Here is a 22,700-nt window from a genome sequence, read left to right on the forward strand (position 1 = left end):
CACTGGATGCCCTATCTGTCCACCACATAAAATCACCCCATATAACATGTAAATCATTTTGTAATCTTGTTTGGAAGCTCTGGACTTGGATGTCTTCTAGCCAAATTCAAAAGATCACAGTGGAACTCTTGACAGGGCATGTTTCTCCTTATTGTTTTAGGCATTAAGAGAGGAGAACAGGATTCTAGGAAGATCAGGATAAACTTCTCACCTCATGTATAACTGTCATAGTTGCTACTTGATCCAAAACAAAATATCCTTTTCTTTTCTTTTGCACAAATTCTCTCTCTCTGTAACAGCAGGGAGAAACATGCCTCCACTCAACAGTGACATTTCCCAAAGTGGCTGGAGTACTATTGTTCTCGTTTACTTCCAGTATGCCCTCCTTTCGCTTCTTCTAGTCCATCATTTTGATGGCCTTTGCCAGCCAGAAGGGCAAGAGTGAGAAGGCAGTCTGAAAACATTTCCGGACAGTCAAATGTATGCATCATGTGTATAAACATCCTGGCATTCATATATGTACACACAAATATTTGTTGTATACGTCACTGCATTTCACAGAAGGTTTATATGTGTTTGTGATCTGGGAGACAAGTGTTGACATATCTGTGTCTTTGCTGGCATGTGTCTTGATGTGTATATATGTGTGAAAGTGAGTGTGACTATATACCTGAGGGGCTTCATCACCCCTGAAGGAGAGCAACCCCGCAGGTCCTTTTCTGTGGTAAGGAACAAAAAGCAGAGGAGGTCTCTCTAACATTTGAATTCTCACGTCTTGCTGACAGAGTAGAAGGGTGGAATAGGGCTTGGCAGCTCTGCTGACAGGGCTCAGGCTGGCCCTCAGCCCACCCAATGCCTTCTGTAATTGATGTCTATACTCCTGACGCCTCTTCCCTTCGGCATTCAGGTCCCTGTCCGGCCGCATCGTTGGTGGTGTCTGGTGGTTCTTCACTTTGATCATCATCTCCTCATACACAGCCAACCTGGCCGCCTTCTTGACCGTGGAGAGGATGGTGTCGCCCATCGAGAGTGCTGAGGACCTAGCGAAGCAGACGGAAATTGCATACGGGACATTGGAAGCAGGATCCACTAAGGAGTTCTTCAGGGTAGGGACACCCCTTGTCCCAAGGCACATTCACAAAAGGGAACTACTGTCATTAAAATATCCTCCTCATTAAAGAGCATGAGATTACAGGCAGCAGGGTAACTGCTTAACTGACTGTAAGTCAGGGGTACTCAGAACATGTTCTACAGATCCCTGAGAAATCTACATTTCTTTACTGGTGGAAATTTCAAAGCCCTTGCACTGAATCAGACCCTCTACAGATGCCAGTCTGTGCCACGTTCTCTGAGGGCTGCAGAGGATATGACATACAGTTCCCTCCCTGCTCCCGCAAGGACCTTACAGTCTTGTTAGTAATCCATTAGGAATAACTTAGGGACAAGATCCTCGCCTGATGCCCTTTGTGTCCCCTCCTTGGAAACTTGATAAATAGAAGATGGTATATGAGGAACAATCCTGAGAAAGGTGGTCTATTAAAAACTGTCAGGAAAGAGAGAAAATGAGACACGGAGTGGAGGTGGCAGAGATGTCATGTGGCTGGAGGCAGCAAGGGAAGGCAGGGGAGCAGAGAGCTAAGCCACACAAGACAGGGTGAGCCAGACCTAGGTCAGGCACCTGGCTCCATCCTTCACTGCCGTCTGTGGCTCTTGGCCTCTTTGACACATTTTCCCGCCTGTAAAATGAGGAGGATAATGTCTATTTCAAAGCATCATTACGAGATTAAAAGAGACAAGGCATCTAAAATATAAGGGAAACACAGAACAGTGGGTGGAGGCTACATTGACCATTAGGACCTCAGGGAGGTGCAGGCATTTGGGATCCATCTTGAAGGGACGTCCCTTGCCCAAGGCACTCTACAAAAGGGAACCACTACCGCATCAAAATATCCTTCTCATTAAAGAGCATGAGATTATAGGCAGCGACGGCAACTGGGTAGGGTCAGTAAGCCACAAATAATAGACCTGTAACATTTCTAGACATTATGAAACCAGGTCAGACCTGAGTAGGCTAATTACATTCTAGGCAAAAGGAACAACTTAAATAAATGTCCCAAAGCATGAAATCCTGCAGTTCCCTGGACTTTAGAGATGTCCATCCTGGGATTTGAACAAACAACACATGGAACTACAATATATTGATCAAATAAACCAGCAATTGCTACCACTTACTTTTAGCACTTACTATGAATCCAGTCCTGTGCTAAGCACACTATGCGTGCATTACCTCACTTAATCCTGTCATTAGAGCTGAGTTAGGGATTTTTTTGTCCCATTTTATAGATAACTATGCTCAGAGAGTAAAAGTAATTACTCAGGGTCACCTAGCTTACAAGCGGCAGGAGGAGAATAGAGAGTGAGCCTCTGCATCACCTCAGGTGAGAGGGTGGGGATTCTGGGCAGACCCACCAGGTTCTCGCTGCAACTTCATGGAGCAACCCCAGGCTCTGAGTGAGCCAACAGGTTGATGTGCTCAGTTTCACGACCAGGAGCCCTGTGTCCTGTACTTAAGTGAGGAAAGGGACCAAAGTCTTAACCAAGGATGATCTGGACTCCAAGGCTAAACTCACCCATTTTCAACATACTGGAGCAAGACAGTAACTGAGAAGTCATTTGGTTAGAGTCTGTCATTTTAGAGAGAGACATGTCTTACGTAGGCTTCCCCAATCAGTTAGTAGAAAAATCACTTGTAATCTCATGACCCTTCTCCGACCTTTTCAGCCTGCAACCAAAGTGTGAAGGCAATGCCTGATACTTGTCCATAAAGCCAGCCCTGTGTCGCAGACCCTGCTGATGCAGCTGGGGAAACACCCAATTCACTTATCTATCATATACAAATACCTGCATCCCCAATATATTAGCATGTCACAGTCCCAAAGCATTTTCACATCCATGATCTCATTTGTGTTTCACCTGTGACCTAAGGCAGAACAGGAACTGTGGTGTCCACTTTGTGGATAAGAAATGGGAATTCAGGCGATTCATGATGCACATGTCAAGGATGAGTTCAAAATGTGAGTTTCCTCCTTCCAACCCAATTATTCCTGCCCCTGAACCACACTGTCCTAAGGGAGCGGTGTCATTAACTGACAAATGTTTTTATAAAGATCATCAGGTTACCAAATGGACCCATGGACAAGTCTAGTGTAAATCTCCCCTTTTATAGTTGGGGAAACCAAAGTTCCGAAAAGAAAATGAGCATCCCCTAGCTAATTAAAGGCACAGCTGGGACTTTAGACGTCCACCTTCTCTGTTACAATGTCTGTTGACATATTACTATCTCTTGTCCACAGTAACAGTCAGGAACCTAGAGCCAAGGCAGTTCATATTCTACAAGCTCTGTGCCCTAACCAGCCTACTGTATTGGTGGCAAATCGGTTGTAGTTCATGTGCTGACTGACAGGTAGTGGTTGCCTAGGGTTCTGTGTTGAGAGAGATTCTGAAGTTACATCTGGGCTCAGTATGAAATAATTCCATGATTGATATCAACGTCTGCCATGTATGCAGGAAGGGAAACTGGTAACAAGCCAGCCACGTATTGGGTATTCCTACTGTAAAGTAAAATATGAAAGGGCATAAGTATGAGTAGTAATTGCACCACACACACAACACCTACAATATGCCAGGCACTGGGTCATGCATTTTACTTCTGTCCCTATATAATCTCCAAGAAAGCATTGTGCGGTGAGTACTATGACCACCATTGTCAGGAGAGAGCCGTGCGGCTCAGGAAATCCCCCAGCTAGTAAGATAAAAAGCCTAAAATGAGGGAAGATGGAAACTAGGTGTGCAATGAGGAGACCAGGGTTTTACTCCTGGCTCTGCCACTACCACACCAGGTGACACTGGACATTTCACTGCCATGCTGTGGGCCTCAGTTTCTCTACCTGAATAAAAGGAGCGCTGACAAGATGTGTCTCATGAGCCCTTCCATCTCTGTGACTCTGACCTTGAAAATTATCCCACTTTGGTGGGCAGGGAGACAGATCACCTACCACCCAGAAGGCAGAAGGAGAGAGTAGTGAGACAAGAATTCTTCTACCACAGACTCTGAAAAATCTGGTTTCTAGTCCACGACAGCCCAGAGCTTCTTGGCAGCCCCAACCTAGAGTCACTTAATCCTCCATCGACAGTTTAATTAAGATGTGTGAAGGGCCATGAGAGCTGCAGATGAGAGGAGAGATCCAAGAACAAATACTCCAAGTATGCCTCCAATCTTCCCTGCCACTCATGCTGCCTTCAAATTCCTGGAGCTGAGATTTTCCCGATAGTCCGCTCCAAATGGCTGTGAGCACAGCCTTGGTGTCTGGAGCACCAGGGTGAGGCTGAGGGAACATAATCATTTTCAGCATACCGTTGACCAGAGGGCTCTTCAGCGCTGCCTGTCAGCAGACCCGTTCCCTGCTGTGGCCATCCTGTCAGGTCAAATTGCATCTTGCAATTGCCCTGCTGCGTGTTTTGTTGGTTTTGTGCCTGGAAGATCATCTGAAAATCTGGTCACAGCTGAATTTATGCATTTCCCTGTTTCCTGTGAGAGAATATTCAATGCACTGTAGACACTACGATTGATTCTGGGTATTCCTTCCCCTAACTTTGAAATACCCCTCCCTTTTCTTTTTTCTTCTTTCTCACATTGCATTGTTGCTTGAACGGTATATCTTTATATAAAGAATCAGATATATCCAGCTAGCAAAGGACTTAAAGATTACCTGCCTGAAGTCCTACGGAAGAGATGGGGAAAGTTAGCAGTAGAACTAAGACTAGAACTCAGGGCTACTCACTCCCAAGTCCAGTGTCCTTTCCAGACTATAAACCATACTATAAAACAAACTCTCTAGTTCATCTAATTATGAACTAATTAAGGCTCACTTTGCCACATGCCTCCCTGAAATGCTCAGTAACTATTTCCATTAATTTTCCATGGAGACCTAGAATTTTCCTGGGCCCAAATATCTCTATAGATCAGCTGGCTAAAATAGCAACTTAATTATATATCAATATTTGGCCAAAACCTGATGTTGATATCAAGGAAATAGATCTGGTATTTGTGTGCAAAGAAAAAATGACCTCTTACATGTATAATGATAATTTTATACTAAGTAACTCTGCAATCTATACATTACCCATTAGATTATATAGGTAGCATGATTCTAGTAGTAACTTTCTTTGAAAAAATATATAGTCCCTTATTTGTGTTTAAAATTTGTTCATTTACAAAGCATTTTCAAAAGCCAAACTTCAGTATCCCTAAAATGCATCTACCCTTTGGGGAAAGGATACCCTTTAGAAAGGCCATGTTAGACAAGAGTGTTGACTTGTGGTCCTGGATCATGGGCCCTGACTAAGGGCCTACTATGTGCCAGGTTAGACTCTCTGAAAGACCCACAGAAGGGAAGATGTCCCCTGCCCTCTGGTTGTGTCCATAGACTTAAGACCTACATACAAGTAGGAATGGCTCGCTATCCTATCAATCGAGCTTGGTCATCCAGTGAGTGCCCAGACATTGTGCTCTTACTTTCTCAAAGTAAGGGTCTCACAAGCCGTATGGACCAGCATTACCTGGGGAACTGCTGAAAGAGATTTACTCTAGGCTCTACCCTAGACCTGTTGAATGAGTATCTCTAGTTTTAGAGCAAGGGGATCTGCATATTTATAATCTCTGTACATCATTTCAGTGCCCTATAGAGTCTGAGAACTACTGTCCTTGGAACTGAGGTAGTCTCAGAATATGTAGGATTTGTTCTAGTCTGTGAAGTGGTGAGTAGGGTGTGGCTAAAGAGCACCAGTGTAGCGAATGGAGTAAACAGCCTAGGCAAAGTCCCAAAGTGAGTTCAGGAGGAAATGAGGAAAGCAATTTGGTTAGATTTAGAGGCTTTTAAAATATAAACAGGTGACAATATTGAATCCCAAGTTATTAGCTTTATCAGACAACAATTTACATTCTGAGGGCACGCCTTACATTATAGGAAGACTGGAACTTGGCACCCATGACCCTGACATTCTTCAGTGTTGTCTTCTAATAATGAAATCAGATTCCACAAATATCCAGCTCTCCACTTCTGCTGAGCTATATGAATATGGCCTTAATGAACAATAGACAGGTTTTCAATGTCTTTAAAAGCTAGACAGAGCCCCAGTTTCTTACCTCTCCTCATATTTAACAGAAATATAATTACTCAGCAGTAATTAAAAGATTCTGAGCTATTCTGTTTGTTCTGTATTTGCAAGATATTTGTACTTTGGAACCTACTGGTACCAATTAGAGACTCTTATTTTGCAATCACTCATAATTTGTTTCTTCCTGAGCTAATCTCACTCATGAATGTGTGATCAAGTTACACTCAGCTCTTCATTAGTGTGTGTGCCAACCTCAATTCCAAGTGCAGTCAGAACTTAATTCTAGTTTTGTTCCTGTCTTCTGCCAGAGGTCTAAAATTGCCGTGTTTGAGAAGATGTGGACATACATGAAGTCAGCAGAACCATCAGTGTTTGTACGGACCACAGAGGAGGGGATGATCCGAGTGAGGAAATCCAAAGGCAAATATGCCTACCTTCTGGAGTCCACTATGAATGAGTACATTGAGCAGCGGAAGCCCTGTGACACCATGAAGGTGGGAGGTAACTTGGATTCCAAAGGCTATGGCATTGCGACACCCAAGGGGTCCGCCCTGAGGTAAGTAGCCAAGATTTGCTTCCTTGGTACTCCCTCCCCCCTTCCTATCTCAGGAATGAAGCTGCTGTGTCTGCCACACGGCTCCAATGCCCCAGTGCAAGCTGTCAAGAGGGCTCTTCTTGGACACCAGTGGGCCTGGAAGACTCCAGCCACCCAAGATCTTCAGCCCTGAGGTTGGAAATTGACCCGGGGGCCTCAGCTTGCTATGACTGTCACTGCCTCTGTGTTCTTCCCCATGCCTCAGCTCACCCCTCCAAGTGTGTTAAATATAAATAAACCTTGTGTTTCTGTCATGTGCACACCACCCTTTACCAGACACCCTCGCATTCAACTAGGCCATGCACAGAGTTCTCCGGAAACCTGGATTCTTTGACAGAGGTGGTTTGTAATGTTGGTCTTGAGAAAAACATAAACGCACTGTCCAAACGAAAAATCAAGTAGTCTGAGTCCTGTGCAAATCAAAATAATGAAAATTGAATGGCAGCATCTGTTCTTTCCTGGATACTGATTTCTTTAGCAAGAAATGGGTAGTTCAATAAAAAAGCAGAGTGGACTTTATTTTCACATAAAGAAGCTCTGATATTCATTCCAAACAGCTAAGGTAGGGTCCTATAGATCTGAACTCAGAATACCTAGATTTAATTCTGGGATTTCCTAGAATTAAATTAATTTAAATTAATTTAATTAAACTAATTAAATTAATCCTGGGATTTCTGATGTGTCCCACAGAAGATAAGACACATCATTTCCCCAACCTTTAGTTTCCTTACCTGTGAGGTGATTTATGAATTCAAATGGGATAATCTATATAGAAGGTAACTAAAAACAGTACACAGTATAAAGTTACTTGTGAGACATTCTATCAATTACAGAGGGATTAACTCATTTTAGGGAAGGGTAGTGTTCAAGGAAAGGTGAGGAGTGTTTAAAAAGTTGCAAAAGGGTAGAGAGGAATTCCTAATACATTTGACACAACATCCACTCTGCCTCCACTTCACTGAGCTCTACAATGTTCTGGGCGGTTGGCTAGGAGCTAGAGCTACAGTTTTCAACAAAACAGACATAGTGCCTGACGCGATGGAACTACATTCTTGAAAGGAAGATAGACATTAAACAGATGGTTACTGTTTAATGGTTCATGACAATTATGACAGGTACTCTGATAGTCTATAAAAGGGAATTTAGGGGATACCTACTTCCAGCAATATGGCAGAACAAAACTCCCACTATAAAACACCTACATATGTTGGATAAAGATGTAACAAATATCCTTTTAAATGCAAGTTAGGAAATCCATAAGCCAAAAAGGAAAAAGGAAATCAAAACCAGAGGGGAAAGCATAAGCTGATTATTCTGGGGCATCCCTAAACAGGACAAAGTTGTAAATTATGTGACAAAGGGAAACCAAATGGCCAGGTATTTATCAATCCTGCATTTTTGCCTGGAAAAACTTAAAAGACTCTTTGTACAAGTTAAAGCAAACTTCAAAGGGGGTCCAGAGAAATAGTAATTAGCAAGGAAGAGACTTTCATCACAGGAATTTCTAGAACATCACCCTAGAAAGGCCCAAAGTAGAGAATGCATTCTTACAGTCCCAGGAACATCAATGACGCTATAGTACTAAAATTTATGAGTCAAGGATATCATTTGATCTGAATACTTGGATGTAAAGTTAAGAAAACAAAGTACACAGAGGTGACATGATTTGTCCAGTCAATAGAGTACTTGTACCACCCCATCCCACACAGAGATGCCTGGAACAAGGTGACAAACTCAAATAATACTGGATGTTTGAGTGACATGAGCCTAAAACTCAGTTCATCTGGCAATTGAGTGACTTTCCACTATAACAAAAGCTATCATTGAGTAGCCACTACATGCCACAAGCTGTGGTATGTGCATTATCTCATATAATCCTTATACTATCCCTAGTATGTACCACTATCCCCATTTTACAGATAAGGAAACAGTCACAGAATTAAGTTACCCAACAAGGTTGACACTGCTGGCAGTCTGACTCCAGAGCCCTGGCTGTAACTGTAATGCTGTGCTGGATTTCATGACTGGTGGCTCCATTAAAAGCAAGAGACTAGATTTAAACCAGGTTGTTGGTACCTATTCACATGGGCCAGACAATAACTATGAATTCAAAAATGAAAAAAATCAGACTTCTGGAGCCCTGAGCATCCACTGACTACTCTGAGGGCAAAGGGTATAGTAGATGCTCATTTTAATGCACCACTTCTTTGAATACCACTTCCTTGGTAATATAGCTTTTATGGGTTTTGCATGCCCAAAGATTCTTTCTGGGATAAATGTTTAAAATAATTCAACTCTGTACCAAAGAAAAACCTAATTCTACTGCTTATCTCTGTAAGATATAACAAGGCATTTATTGATTTTGAAAAAGAAAGAGAAAGGGAAAAAGAAATGTAAGAAACATATCCCAAATATAGGCCACATGTTAGGACACAAAACAAGCCTCAATAAATTTAAACAGATTGAAATCAGCTCAAGCATCTTCCCTGATCATAATGGTTTAAAACTAGAAAACAATTACAAGGAAAAAAAAACACTGAAAAACACAAAGACATGAAGGTTAAATAATATGTTACTAAACAATGAATGGGCTAACAGTGAGATAGGGAAGAACTCAAAAGATACCCTGAAAGAAAATGAAAATGAGAAACAACCTCAAATCTAAAGGATACAGCGAAAGCAATCCTAAGAGGGAAATCCATAGCACTACAGGCCTACCTCAAGAAACAAAAAAAATCTAAAATAAACAATCAAACTTTACACTTAAAAAGACTAGAAAAAGAACAACAAACAAAGCCCAAAGTTTCTAGGGAAAAAAAAAAGAAATAATAAAGATCAGAGCAGAAATAAACAAAATAGAGCCTAACAAAACAATACAAAAGATCAATAAAACCAGGAGGTAGTTCTTTGAAAAGATAAACAAGATTGGCAAGCCTTTAATCAGACTCATCAAGAAAAAAAGAGCGAGAACCCAAATAAATAAGCAGATAAGTAACAACTAACACCAAAGAAATACAAATGAATGTAAGAAAATATTATGAACAAACTATATGCCAACAAATTGGACAATTTGGATGAATGGGTAAATTCCTACAATCTTCCAAAACTGAATCAGAAAGAATCAGAGATCTGAATAGACAGATTAAAACTAACAAAATTAAAGCACTAATTTAAAAAACTCCAAACAAGCAAAAGTCTTGGACCAGACGGCTTTACAGGTGAATTTTGCCAAACATTCAAAGAACTAACACCTCTCTCCTTATCAAACTATTCCAAAAATTTCAGGAGGAAGAAAGACTCCCAAGGTCATTTTAGGAGTCTAGCATTATCCTAATTTTAAAACCAGATAATGACATTACCAAGAAAAAAAATTATAGGTCAACGTTTCTGATGAACATGTATGCTAAAATCCTCAACAAAATATTAGCAAAGCAAATCTAGTGAAACATTAAAAAGATCATACACCATGATCAAGTGGGATTTATTCTGGGAATGCAAGGTTGGTACAATAACTGCAAATCAATAAATGTGATACATCACATAAACAAAATGAAGGATAAAAATCATATGAGCATATCAATGGATACAGAAAAAGCATTTGATAAAATCCAGTACCCATTTTGATAAAAAAGTGAGAACAGAGGGAAAATACCTCAATGTAATAAAGGACATATATTACAATCCCATAGCCAACATCATACTCAATGGGCAAAAACTAAAAGCGCTCCTCTGAAGGTCGGGAACAAGACAGGGTTGTCCACTTTCACTACTCTCATTCAACATAGTACTGGAAGTCCTAGCCACAGCAATCAGACAAGAAAAAGAAATAAAATTGGAAAGAAAAACTGTCATTATTTGCAGATGACATGATACTGTATATAGAGAACCCTAAAGATCCCACCAAAACACTACTAGAAATGATCAATTAATTTAATAAAATACCAGAATACAAAATAAATATCCAGTAATCAGCTGTATTTCTATAATGCCAATAATGAACTATCAGAAAGGGAAACTAGGAAAATAATCCCATTTGCAATTGTATCAAAAAAAATTAAACACCTAGGAATAAATTTAACCAAGGATGTTAAAGACCTACACTCTGAAAATTATAAGACACTGAAGAAAGAAATTGAAGAAGATACAAATAAGTGGAAGTGTACACCATGTTCATGGATAGGAAGAATTAACATCATTAAAATGTCCATACCACCCAAAGCAATCTACAGACTCAACGCAATTCCTATCAAGATAGGAACTAGAACAAAGATTCCAAAAATTTATATGGAACCACAAAAGACCCCGAATAGTAACAGCAATCTTGAGAAAGAACAACAAAGTTGAAGGAATCTCACTACCTGTTATCAAACTATTCTACAAGGCCATAGTAATCAAAACAGTATGGCACTGGCATAAAAACAGACATAGAGATCAGTGGAACAGAATAGGGAGCCCAGAAATAAGCCCTCACCTTTAGGGTCAATAAATAACTGACAAAGGAGGAAAGAACAAACAATGGGGTAAAGACAGTCTATTCAATAAATGGTGTTGGGAAAATTGGACAAATACATGCAAAACAATAAAACTAGACCACTTTTTTATACCATACACAAGAATAAACCTAAAATTGACTAAAAACTTAATCTTAGACTCAAAATCATAAAACTCCTTAAAAAAAAAAAAAGGTAATAAAATCTCAGACATTTCTCATAGCAATATTTTTTTCTGACATATTGCCTCAAGCAAGGGAAACAAACAAAAAAGAAAAACAAATAGAACTACATCAAACTAAAAAGTTTTTGCACAGCAAAGGAAACCATCAACAAAATGAAAAGACAACCCACTGAATGGGAGATATATGCCAATGATACATCTGATAAGGGGTTAATATCCAAAATTTATAAAGAACTTATAAAACTCAACACACATGGACAAAAATTCTAAGTAAAAATGGGCAAAGCACCTGAATAGACACTTCTCAAAAAAAAGACACACAGATGGCCAATAGACATATGTAAAGATGCACAACTAATCATCAGAGAAATGCAAATTAAAACCACAATGAGATATCACCACACACACGTCAGAATAGCTATCATCAATAAATCAACAAACAATAAGTGTTGGTGGAGATGTGGAGAAAAGGGAACCCTCATGCACTGTTGGTGGAAATGCAGATTGATGCAGCCACTGTGGAAAGCAGTATGGAGTTACCTCAACAAATTAAAAACAGAACTGCCTTATGACCCAGTGATTCCACTAACTTAAAAGAATATATGCACCTTTATGTTCATTGCAGTGTTATTTACAACAGCCATGATTTGGAACCAGCCCAAGTGCCCATCAATAGATGAGTAGATAAAAAAGCTGCAGTACATTTACACAATGGAATACTACTTAGCCATAAAAAGAATGAAATTATACCTTTTGTGACAGCATGGATGGACCTGGAGAGCATTATGCTAAGTGAAATATGCCAGTCAGAGGAAGACAAATACCATATGATTTCATCTAATGAACAAAATAAACTAACAAACAAAATAGAAACAGACATAGATAGAGAGAGAAGACTAACAGCTGTCAGAGGGGAGGGGTTTTGGGGGACTGGGTGAAAAGGGTGAAGGGATTAAGTTAAAAAAAAAAAAGAAAAACTCATAGACACAGATAGCAATATGGTGATTACCAAAGGGAAAGGGGGATGGGGGAGATAGGAGAGAGTAAAGGGGAGATAAATGGTGATGGAAGGAGACTTGACCTTTGGTGGTAAACATACAATACAGAATACAGGTGATGTACTATGGAAGTGCACACTTGAACACTATATCATTTTATTAACCAATGTCACCCCAATAAATTTAATTTTAAAAAACATTTTAAAAAGTAAATAAAATGTCCGTACCACCCAAAGGGGGGGGAGCACCTTCCTGGCAGTCCTCCTCCACTCCTTGCTTTCCTTAAAGCCAGATTCCCCCATACACACACCTGTGGGGCATTCTCTGCTTCTGACCTGCTCAGAACAACCTCTACATTCCTCCAGGCAGATCACCCAGCTCCACCTCAGAAGGTCAGAATGCAGATATCTAAGGCCCAAATGTTCCTCTAAAACTTGCCAAGTCTACTTGGCAGAAGCCAGGCCATGGTCACTACAGAGCATTAAAAGGCTGTTAGTGACAGAATGGGGTGTTGTTTTATGGGGGGGAGGAGGGAAGGGTTGTCTCTCCTACTCTGGAAACAAATACTCTGATGAAGTGAGGTGGTCCAGTGCTTGATTTTCCATTTGGACAGGTGGTGTTTCTTTGAAACAGATGCTGTTTGTTGGCTGTCACTGCATGTTTGGGGTTGGGCGAGGGGCTAAGGTATGTTTCCAAGCCCTTATGTTGTGGATAAAGACCTATGCAGCCAATGCCGGTCACTAGGGAAAGGCAATTGGTAAATCCACTAATTATGATCTATTGGCCCTTTTTTTGCCAACTAAATGTACCTGCTGGTCTGAACTGAAGTCTTTTCTTTTTTATTATGATGAATACGCCCTTCAGTTAGAGACAGTGTGTTCAAACTTCCTAAGTAAGGGGACATGGCCTATGTTTACCAACCCAAGAAGGAATCCACACCAGATCGGCCTAAGTGAAAATCTCAACTAATGATTCTCCTTCACAAACCATCTACCAGGAATTTAATGGATTTGCTAAGAGTTATGCCCTAAGCAGGACATTGGTCAAAGTGTGGTCTTTAACTGTGACTGTGTGACATGGAGTCTTTTCTGGTCTCTGTAATCATGACATGTTTGTCTTCTGTCACATGTCTTGTCCATGCCAGACGTATGGGCCAAGGGGACAGGAGCACAGTACAGTGTAATCCTGCAGCTTAATAGATGATGGGCACCCAGGAGGGTCTGAGACCCACTCCCCATGCTTTCCACTCAACTTCACAGATTCCTTCCTGAATTCTTCTCCACACAAAGCACTGTGCACAATGCTTAGGCAACAGTGGTGACAGAGATGCAATGCCCACCCCTAAATGTTGCATAATTAGGTACAGTTCATGAGCAGAATTACATAGATACCTATTATTCTACCCAATGCCACAACAGAGTCAGAAATACTCAAGAGGAGGAGAGTCAACATTTGAGTGGGAGGATTTGCAAAGATTTTATGGCAGAGGTAGCATCCATGATAGGCCCTGAAGAATTGTGATAGATGAAAAGCGGGGACAGGGTCTCTCAGATGGAGGGGATGGAGTGAGTAAACACTGAAATGGGAAAACACATTGCTTATTTTCAGGAACCTTGAGGGGTCCACTTTAACTAGACAAGGCATTAAGAAGTAAGAATGACTGGCTGTAGTCAAACTGTGAAGGATTTCAAAGGTCTCTGTATGTTTGATTTGATGTCAGTAGGGGTCACTGAAGGCCACTGACTTAGAGGGAACATGATCAGACAGGCTCCTGAAGATTATCCTGGCAGTGGTTTGCAGTATGAATCAGAAAGAGGAGCATTGCAGGCAGGGAGGCTATTTAGAAAGCTGTTGTGGTCTTTTTGTAGGAGATAATGAATGTGGTCACAGGCCATAATAGGATGGGGACAGATGGAAGAAGTAGCTCTGTTTTTCACCAGTCATAGCCTTTACGACTTGGTAGTTTGGGAAACAAGTCTGTTATGTGAACCTTCCGAGACTTTTGTGCTCCTCCCTAAAAACCTGACCAGGTATAAATAGATTCTGACAAGGACAGAAAAATGGGCAGATACGGGGTTTCCCTCCCAAACAGAATTATTGCCACCTCCTCAATTTTACCTCTGGGAAGCCTAGAAGGTTGAGAAAGGCATCACTGTGGAGGTGCGGGGGGGTGTATAGAATTTGTGGTACATGAGCAACAATGATGGAGGCTGCCAATCACCTTTACCCTCTTCCCACTGCATTAACTATAACTTGCCTGTATCTATTTTCTTATTGTACATAAGCTCAAGACTGTTCATTCGCATTTTATTCTCACTGGCTTTCCTATTAAATATATTTTTCTTCCTTCACAAATTCTTATGTTGAAAAATATCTACTAAGAACCACTTGAGGTTAAGGCCATGACTCAGAAGGAGAAATCACAAGGTTTTGTGGGGAGAGTTCATTTCCAGGAGTTGCCTGCCTCCACACTGGGACCATGCAACAGGATCTAGTTCAAACACCTTTCTTGAACACCTTTTTGAGTTTTTGTTGTTTTTTGGTTTGGTTTGGTTTGGTTTTGCCTACCACTGATCTGAGTGTTACAGAGTCCATTACAAGAGTTCTCTGCTTTTAGAGAATCACATTGACCCAGAACATAACTGGGAAACAAATAAGTAAGTGCTGTCTTATGTGGTATTGAATCTTTTGCTCTAAAAAAAACCATTTCCCCACTTTACCATGTATTAAAATTATTTAGGGAAGGTGGTTTTAAAAAGTGCCCCTTACTAGACTCTAATTCCTGAGATTTTTGGTTCTGCAGGTCCAGGGTGGGATCCAGGAATGTGCAATTTTAACAAGTCCTCCAGGTGATTCTACGATAGGTAGACAGCAGCCCACTTTGGAAAACAGGGCTAGATGTCAGGGAAGAGAGATGTATAAGTGGCCTGAGGAGGCAGGACCAATAGAATGGGAGCGTGACAGGGAAACTGTATTGAACGGTGTCAAAACAATAATCCTTGAGGTCAAACAACCTCAATTCGAGTTCAAGGGCCATTACTCCACCAGCAGTTTGCCCGAGCTTGATAAGCCACTGTAACTTTATGAGCCTCTGTTTTCCTTTCTGTAAAACTGGAATAATAATAACTCACTGCAGTCACTTTGAGTTTTGATAAAATTAGCATAAAGTGCCTGTCACAGAGGGTACTCATTAATGATAATCTTCCATCACATCCTCCTCCTGTTAGACCTACCAAAAGCTCACTTTTGAGCCAAATAACTTATTTTTTCTTCCTTGTGAAACCAACTGTGTTCATCAGAAATGCACATGAGCCCCACCCTCAGCCCCCCACACTGGCTGCATTAGAAATAAAATGTCTGTCTCTGAGAACAATTTGTGGTCCTCCCCCCCACAGAACACACTAAAAATTATAAAACCCTGATGTTTCTTTCTCTCCCTGCCTCCCACCCTCTTCCCATAGTATAGTACTGGTACAGGGTCCGCTGCTGAGAATAAATGCAGCATGTCCCAGGGAAATGACAGTCCCTTTCAATTGGTCCCTGCCTCCTGATGAGTAGCCAGGGGTGCTTGTTGTCATGGTAACCCCATGAACTCTGTGACCGAGGTTGGTCCTGGTCAGAGAGGCAAAGCCTTCTGAGCAGAGAGGCTAGATTTGCCTGCAACCTCAGAAGAGCTGGAGAGAATGGAAGAGGGGGGATGAAAAGGGAGAGAGATAAAAGGGGAGGGAGACAGAAAGAGAAAATGTGTGTGTGTGTGCATGTTTGAACAGAGAATGGAGGTTTGCCAATGGAGGAGAGCAGCATCAATACAGAAGCTTCTCAGGTCAGGACACATAGGATAGATTAGAGTACAGAGAAAGCCTCCGAGGAGACTGGAGCCATAACCCAGTGCAAAAGTCCAGGCAAGGGGGTGACAAGGGCTTGATTTAGCCTATTTAGTGGCAGTGATGGTAAGACTTATTATTAACAAAACCTATTTATCGAGCACGGACTCATTCCAGGCACTTCTATGAAGTATCTGATGTGCATTAGCTTATGTAATCCTAATGACAAGGCTGTGCAGGTGGTATTGTTTTCATTTTGAGCATAGAGTTCAAAAAACTGAAGTGCAGAAAGATTCCAGAACTTGCCCAAGACCACCTGGCATGGAAATGGGAGAGCTGGATTTTCAACCCAGGCAGCCTGATTCCAGGACCTCTTCTCAACCATTGGGCAAAAATGCCTTCTCAAGGATGTAAGGAGGGCAACTGTGATGAAGGAATGATTATTTGAAAAATAAAGATCATTTGCTATCCCTACACAAACACACATACAATTTTATTTAGTCCTACCAATATATAATTAAGAAAACCCAGGTTCCATTAAGGGAAGTGGTTCTCTGCTCTGCCTGAATTCCCTAGGGAATCCTTGCCTCCCTTCCACCCCATCTGCATCTGTGTAGCACACACATCCTTCTCTTTAGGGCCAGGCCCATACCACAAGTTGATGTCATTGCCCTATAGCTAAAAATGGAAACAGGAACAGCCAATAAATATTAAGGTTCCCTGCTTGCCTATGACAGATTGAACCAAAACACTGCTTAAGATTTTAAACTACATAGTGCTTTTGGTTCCTTTCAACAGTAAAGAACAGATCATCTGAGACTGATCATACTATAAGTGTGGGGGTGGGGAAGAGGAGACTTAACATTCATTTCACACCTACTGTGTGCTGGGCAACGCTTATGTATTCAGCACACTAGGGATATGCAAGGATTAATCTTCCCCTCACCTTCTGATTCAGGTATTATCATTTCCCTTTCTCAGATGAGGAAACTATGACTTAGAGAGGTGACACTTTGCCCAGGTTCTTAAAGTGATTTGCAGGCTGGAGTTTAAGTACAAAACCCTCGTTTTTTGCACACCCCAATCTCTGTGTTAATGGACACATTCCTCACTGCCTTTGCCACCTTTGAAGATGGCATCCTTAAAACATCCAGGCAAATCAGACAGCAGGTGGCCTCCACAACCAAAGCACTCCCTCTTGAACTACTGGGCTACACCGGAGCTCCTTGGTGCAGATTTATTTTGGAGGATCCTGGTGAAATTGCAAAGACAAAAGAGCACTTACTCCCATTAGGGCTCCATTGTTAGCACACCTGGTTGAGAAGCATGTAAACAACAGAGCAGCACGGGGGGGGGGGGGGGGGGGGGGAAGAAGAGGAGAGAGAAGAGAAAGAGAGAAGAGAAGAGAAGAGAAGAGAAGAGAAGAGAAGAGAAGAGAAGAGAAGAGAAGAGAAGAGAAGAGAAGAGAAGAGAAGAGAAGAGAGAGAAGAGGAGAGGAGAGAAGAGGAGAGGAGAGGAGAAAAGAGCAGAAGGTGGCCAGGACAAGGATGGATCTAGGGAGGTAAATCACACCAGAAATGAACGGCCTTTACCACAGCGAGAACAGCCACCCAGTGCAGGCTCTGGTTTGCCTGCCAAAGAGCTGCTTTCTTCCACTGCTATACAAATTGTATGTTGCTTTCTTTAAGACTTTTTATTGATTTTTTTGGGGGGGGGGAGAGAGAGACATCGATGTGAGAGCAAAACATAGATCTGCTACCTCCTGCATGCCCCCCACCAGGGACCAAGCTCAAAACCCCAGCATATGCTGTGATTGGGAATCAAACTGGCAACCTTTCTGTGCATGGGACAAAGCCTAACCAACTGAGCCACACCAGCCAGGACTATGTTGCTTTCTTTTAAGAGACTGTTACTGTCAAACACATCATCTCTTTTTTTTCCTTCCCTCTCATCAGCAACTTTATTTCAGACTTTCCCAGTATTTTCGCTTTTCTAAGAAGCAAGCTACTCTAATACAAAGGCAGACCAGAAGTGAACAGGTCTGGATACCTGTCCCAGTTCTGCCACTAGGACTTGTGGGTGTGGGAAGCAAATGTGCTTTGGTGTTGCCTCCCACAATTACAATCATGTGATCTTGGGAAAGTAGCAAGCAGCCATATGGACCATGGGCTGATGGTGAGAGCCCTGAAGTCAGGGCTGAGTATCAATCCCAGGTCTGCCAGTTAATGATAAAAGTGACTGAGATAAGTAACTTCCCCTCCATAAACCTCGGTTTCCCCAAATATAACAACTGGAGGTAACACTAGCATTTACTTGGTGACTGTTAAATGATTAAATGAGATCATAAGAAGTGCTCAGCACAGTGCAGGCACATACTAAAGTGACTAAGAAATGCCAACCATTGCTACTTACCTCTCTGAGGCTTAGTTTTCTCATCTTTCAAATGGGGATTCTGCTACAAGCTTCACAGGATGGTCTTGGGAATAAATAAAATCATTTGTGAAGAGCTCATGGTGCAGAAGGAGTTCTTCAACATTAATCCCCTTTCTTCCTCTCACCAGTCCTCTCCCTTTCTGCTTCCCCTCAGCACTCACCATTTATTCCATTCATTTGGGGATCTGAACCAAAATGTGATTGTTTTCTCTGGGTCAGGCCACTCCGGGCTTCTTTTCATTGCAATAAGGTGGAAATTTCATAACACCAAGACACAGAGATGCTCAAATGTATAGGTTTATTCCTTTTTATACTGGATACCCCAAACATTCAGCTAATAGCCACATTGCCTCCATCAACATGTCTGAGAGCAGGAAGCTCCTGAGCGAAGCCTGATCTCCAAGGGCAGGCAGAAAGGCAGGGGGAAGAGGTAGCCCTAAGCTGAGCCCCTGCACAGAAATTCTAGGCCATGTAGTCTAGTAACATTTTGCACACAGCCCTGTGGGCTGAGATCATGGCTTGACAATCATACCTAACCAGCCTGTTCTTCAGGAGGAAAGGGGGCAAAGGCCCAGGTAATTACCTAACCAGAGGCACCAGCTTCCTCAGAAACAGATGGAGGTGGTAAAAGCCAGCACAGCATCCAAACAAAATAAAAGCCAGGCGGGGAAATTTACATGCATTATTCATTCCTCAGCACAAACACCTAGCAGAAAAAGAGCATAATGACCTCTCAATCACATTTTCTATTCCCATGGGAATGAAATCTATTCCTCTGGAGGAATGTTAAAAAAAAAAATCCACTGCACTAAAGCTAGTCGCCTGCAGCCCACAAACATCCCAGCTTTTCCTCACTCCAGTAGTCTTCCTCTCACGGGTTCTTTCTTCTCTCCACCTGTTTTTCAAAGTGCAGCTCAGTAAAGCAAGGGACACTGTCCTCCAGAACCTAACAGAATATTTAGCATGTAGGAAACTCCTACTGATTGTTTTCCCCATGGACTGATTCCTATCCCGCCACCTTCTATATGTATGGTAACTTTCTGAGCAATTTACCAAATCAGTTGATGTGTTTGGTCTGTCTGATTTGTGAGAACCAGGAAATACTAGCCTTACGATGTAGACTATATGACCCAAATTAAACCAAACAGCTCTTAACTTGTGGTCTCCTTGGTCATCAGTAGTGAACATCCTAAAGGCAGCATGAAAGTAATGTGACCATGATCATGCAATTTATTTCTACCAACATTTCAAGCATAGTATTTTCAAAGCACTAAAGTGAGTACTCTTAAGAGGAGCAAAGATGAATAAATCATGACACTGGCACTCCCAAGGTGCACCATCTAATACAGGGACTGAAACTTAAAATGCCCTCAGGTAAAGAAAGTGAGCGAAATGGACCAGGAATAAACCAACCCCTTTGTGGTTTCCTCACTTTTAAGAGTCATGAGTACAGGCAATGCTTCCTGTACTCTGAGCAACAAAACCACAGTGCAAACTCTATGGTAAATAATAATTACAGTTAATATTTACTGAGAATTTGCTATATAGGGCATGACTCTCTAAGTCCTCATATGCATTCCCTAATTCATGTAATACTCACAAGAACCCAGTGAAGTAGGTACTATTAAAACCTCATTTGACAGGTAATGAATTAGCGGCACAGAGAGGTTAAATAAATTGTCAACGGTCACATAGCCAGTAAGTGACAGAGCCAGAATTTGAACCCAAGGAGTCCAGCTGTTGTCCACTACACCATACTATAAATGGAAAACTTCCCAGACGGTCTCTGGGAGATCATAGGAAATGATGAGGACTTAGTGAACAAAAGATTACATGTGTGTCTAGAGGGACAGCCTCCACTCAGTTTGGTCTAATATCACCATATGGGAATATTACCAGATATTTTGGTTTTTCAAAAGAAACTAGGAATCTCAATTTTTTTGAAAACTATTCAAATTTTTGAGTAGCAGTCACAGTTAAGATAGAAGAAAAAAGAGAATACACAAGCTAGTAACAACTAACACTAATACAAAGAAGACAGAAGTACCATAAAGATAGAGAAACAGACAAATCATAAATCAATAAATAGATACGCAAGGCACAGTGGGAAAACCATGCAGGTAGGGATTAATATCTCTTCCTTCCCCAGGATGGGAGTTCTAGGAAGGCCTCCAGGAGGAGGCAGCAGTCCCTGAACAGGGCCTTAAACTAGTGGGGAGAATATCTATAGGCACGCTAGGGAGAAAGATGTTTCGGGTAAAAGACACAGCAAACACACAGAACAAAGTGAAAAGAATTCATACATACTTTTTCAATCTTGTTGTTGCTGTTTTCAACAGGGAATCATTTTATCAAACAAAATATCTCAAGAAAAAACAGATAGGAGTGGAGCCACTGGAGCAAGTGCTAAGGGGCTGGAGGTGGTAGTGGAAAGGGGGAGGAAGACAGGCCAGTGAGGCCTAGAGACGAGTTCAGGTGGGGAGGGGGTCCTGGGAGTTCCTGTGGAGGAGATCATCCTTCAACATTATGACCCTGTGTATTTTGAAGTCCACGAGGAAATAATGGCCCTGCTGGCCGGCCCAGCATTCTGTCCACATTGACGTCTGGCTTTCGGTGGCCAGTCTTTAGAATTGGCCCAGCTTTTCTTCCTTTCATGACCCAGAGGTGGCTGAGATGAGACCAGTGGGCTCGCTCTCATCCTGAATGGTGTTTTCACTCGCTGCGTTAACTGTGGGGAGATTTTCATTCATTCTCACCAATATCTTTTGTCAGGCATCTCCGAGGCATCTGACAGACCCCCATGGCTGCTGTTGCTGGCAAATGGTTCTGCATCATAGGATCAGATGTGGTTGCAAATGAACTGTTGACACCTGCTCCTCACTGTGGGGCGGGCTGGGGATCAAAATGTGCCTCTGAAATCCTTTCTGTCTGTAGAATCCCTGCTGGAGGAGCCAGACTTCAGATCCCCATCCAGCTCTCGGGGCTGTATCAGGGCTCTTAGCCCTAAAGAAAGTTACAGGACCAGAAATATGTATATATATCACATATGTAAAACTAGTGTGTAATTTCTGAGGGTTCAAGTAACCCCTGTTGTACAACATACATTTCAGAAATCTAAAATCACTCTTTCAATCAACAACATCGATCAGGCAGCTACTGTGTTACCTATTGTGCTGGGAGCACAGTCCCTGCCATCACAGAGCTCAGTCTGGTTGGAGGATGGATAATGGAGTGAGGAATTTACTGGTATAGGGTGTGCGAGTATGGCTCAACAGAAAGGAAGTCCTCATCCATCCTGCCTGCGGTCATTGCATGAGAATTTGCAGAGAACAACATATATTAGGGCTTGTAAAATGCATAGGGTTCCACAGAGTGGCAAAGTGTGCCAGGTAGGGTGTGTGTCAACACACAGTGGTATGGCTTCAGTGGTGCTTCCAATCCAGCCACCTGCATTTGTCCAGAATTAATCTCAAAGCATTTTCACATCTGTCACCTCATCTGATCCTCACACTTGCAGGCGGCTGGAGCAGAAGCATGTAATTATTCCCATTGTACAAATGGGAAAACTAAGGTATAGTTAGGGTGGCCAGCTATCCTGGATTGCCCAGGAGTGAGGTGGTTCCCAGGATATGGGACTTCCAGTGCTAAAACCAGGAAAGTCCTAGGCACACTGGGACCAGTTGGTCATTCTAGGTACAGTTACAGTACTTATCAGATAACTTGTTAAGAGATGAGTAAGGGGCTCAAATCAGGCCATCAGACTCTTTCTTTCAGAATCTTCAGAATCTTTCTCAGAGTGGAGAGACTTAGAGAGTGCTCTATACATTTGTTTGTTTTTTAACATTTGCACAGTTTTGTAAAGTTAGAAACCAAATACAAAACCTCTGTCTTTTGGCTGACTCAATGCCTGACCAACTTTCCTTCTCAGAATATCACAGAACTGCCTGTTTCTTTATATATATATTTTTAATTGACTCCTAGAGAGAAGGGAAGGGAGAG

General features: G+C 41.9%; 1 protein-coding gene across 6 annotated transcripts in view; it reads left to right on the forward strand.

Annotated features, from left to right (window-relative positions):
- GRIA1 (glutamate ionotropic receptor AMPA type subunit 1) overlaps positions 1–22,700 on the forward strand; it is a 266,749-nt gene that overhangs the window by 223,906 nt on the left and 20,143 nt on the right. For 5 of the 6 annotated variants that reach the window (XM_081137494.1, XM_081137493.1, XM_081137498.1 and 2 more), the window contains 2 exons: positions 908–1,106; positions 6,486–6,733. In XM_081137494.1, coding sequence (XP_080993620.1) covers positions 908–1,106; positions 6,486–6,733 — 447 coding nt within the window. Of the gene's footprint in view, positions 1–907; positions 1,107–6,485; positions 6,734–6,786; positions 9,532–22,700 lie in introns of those variants that run through there. The other variant, XM_081137497.1, reaches the window with a different exon arrangement.

Source organism: Miniopterus schreibersii, assembly GCF_964146895.1.
Source record: "Miniopterus schreibersii genome assembly, chromosome: 4".
Taxonomy (NCBI): domain Eukaryota; kingdom Metazoa; phylum Chordata; class Mammalia; order Chiroptera; family Miniopteridae; genus Miniopterus; species Miniopterus schreibersii.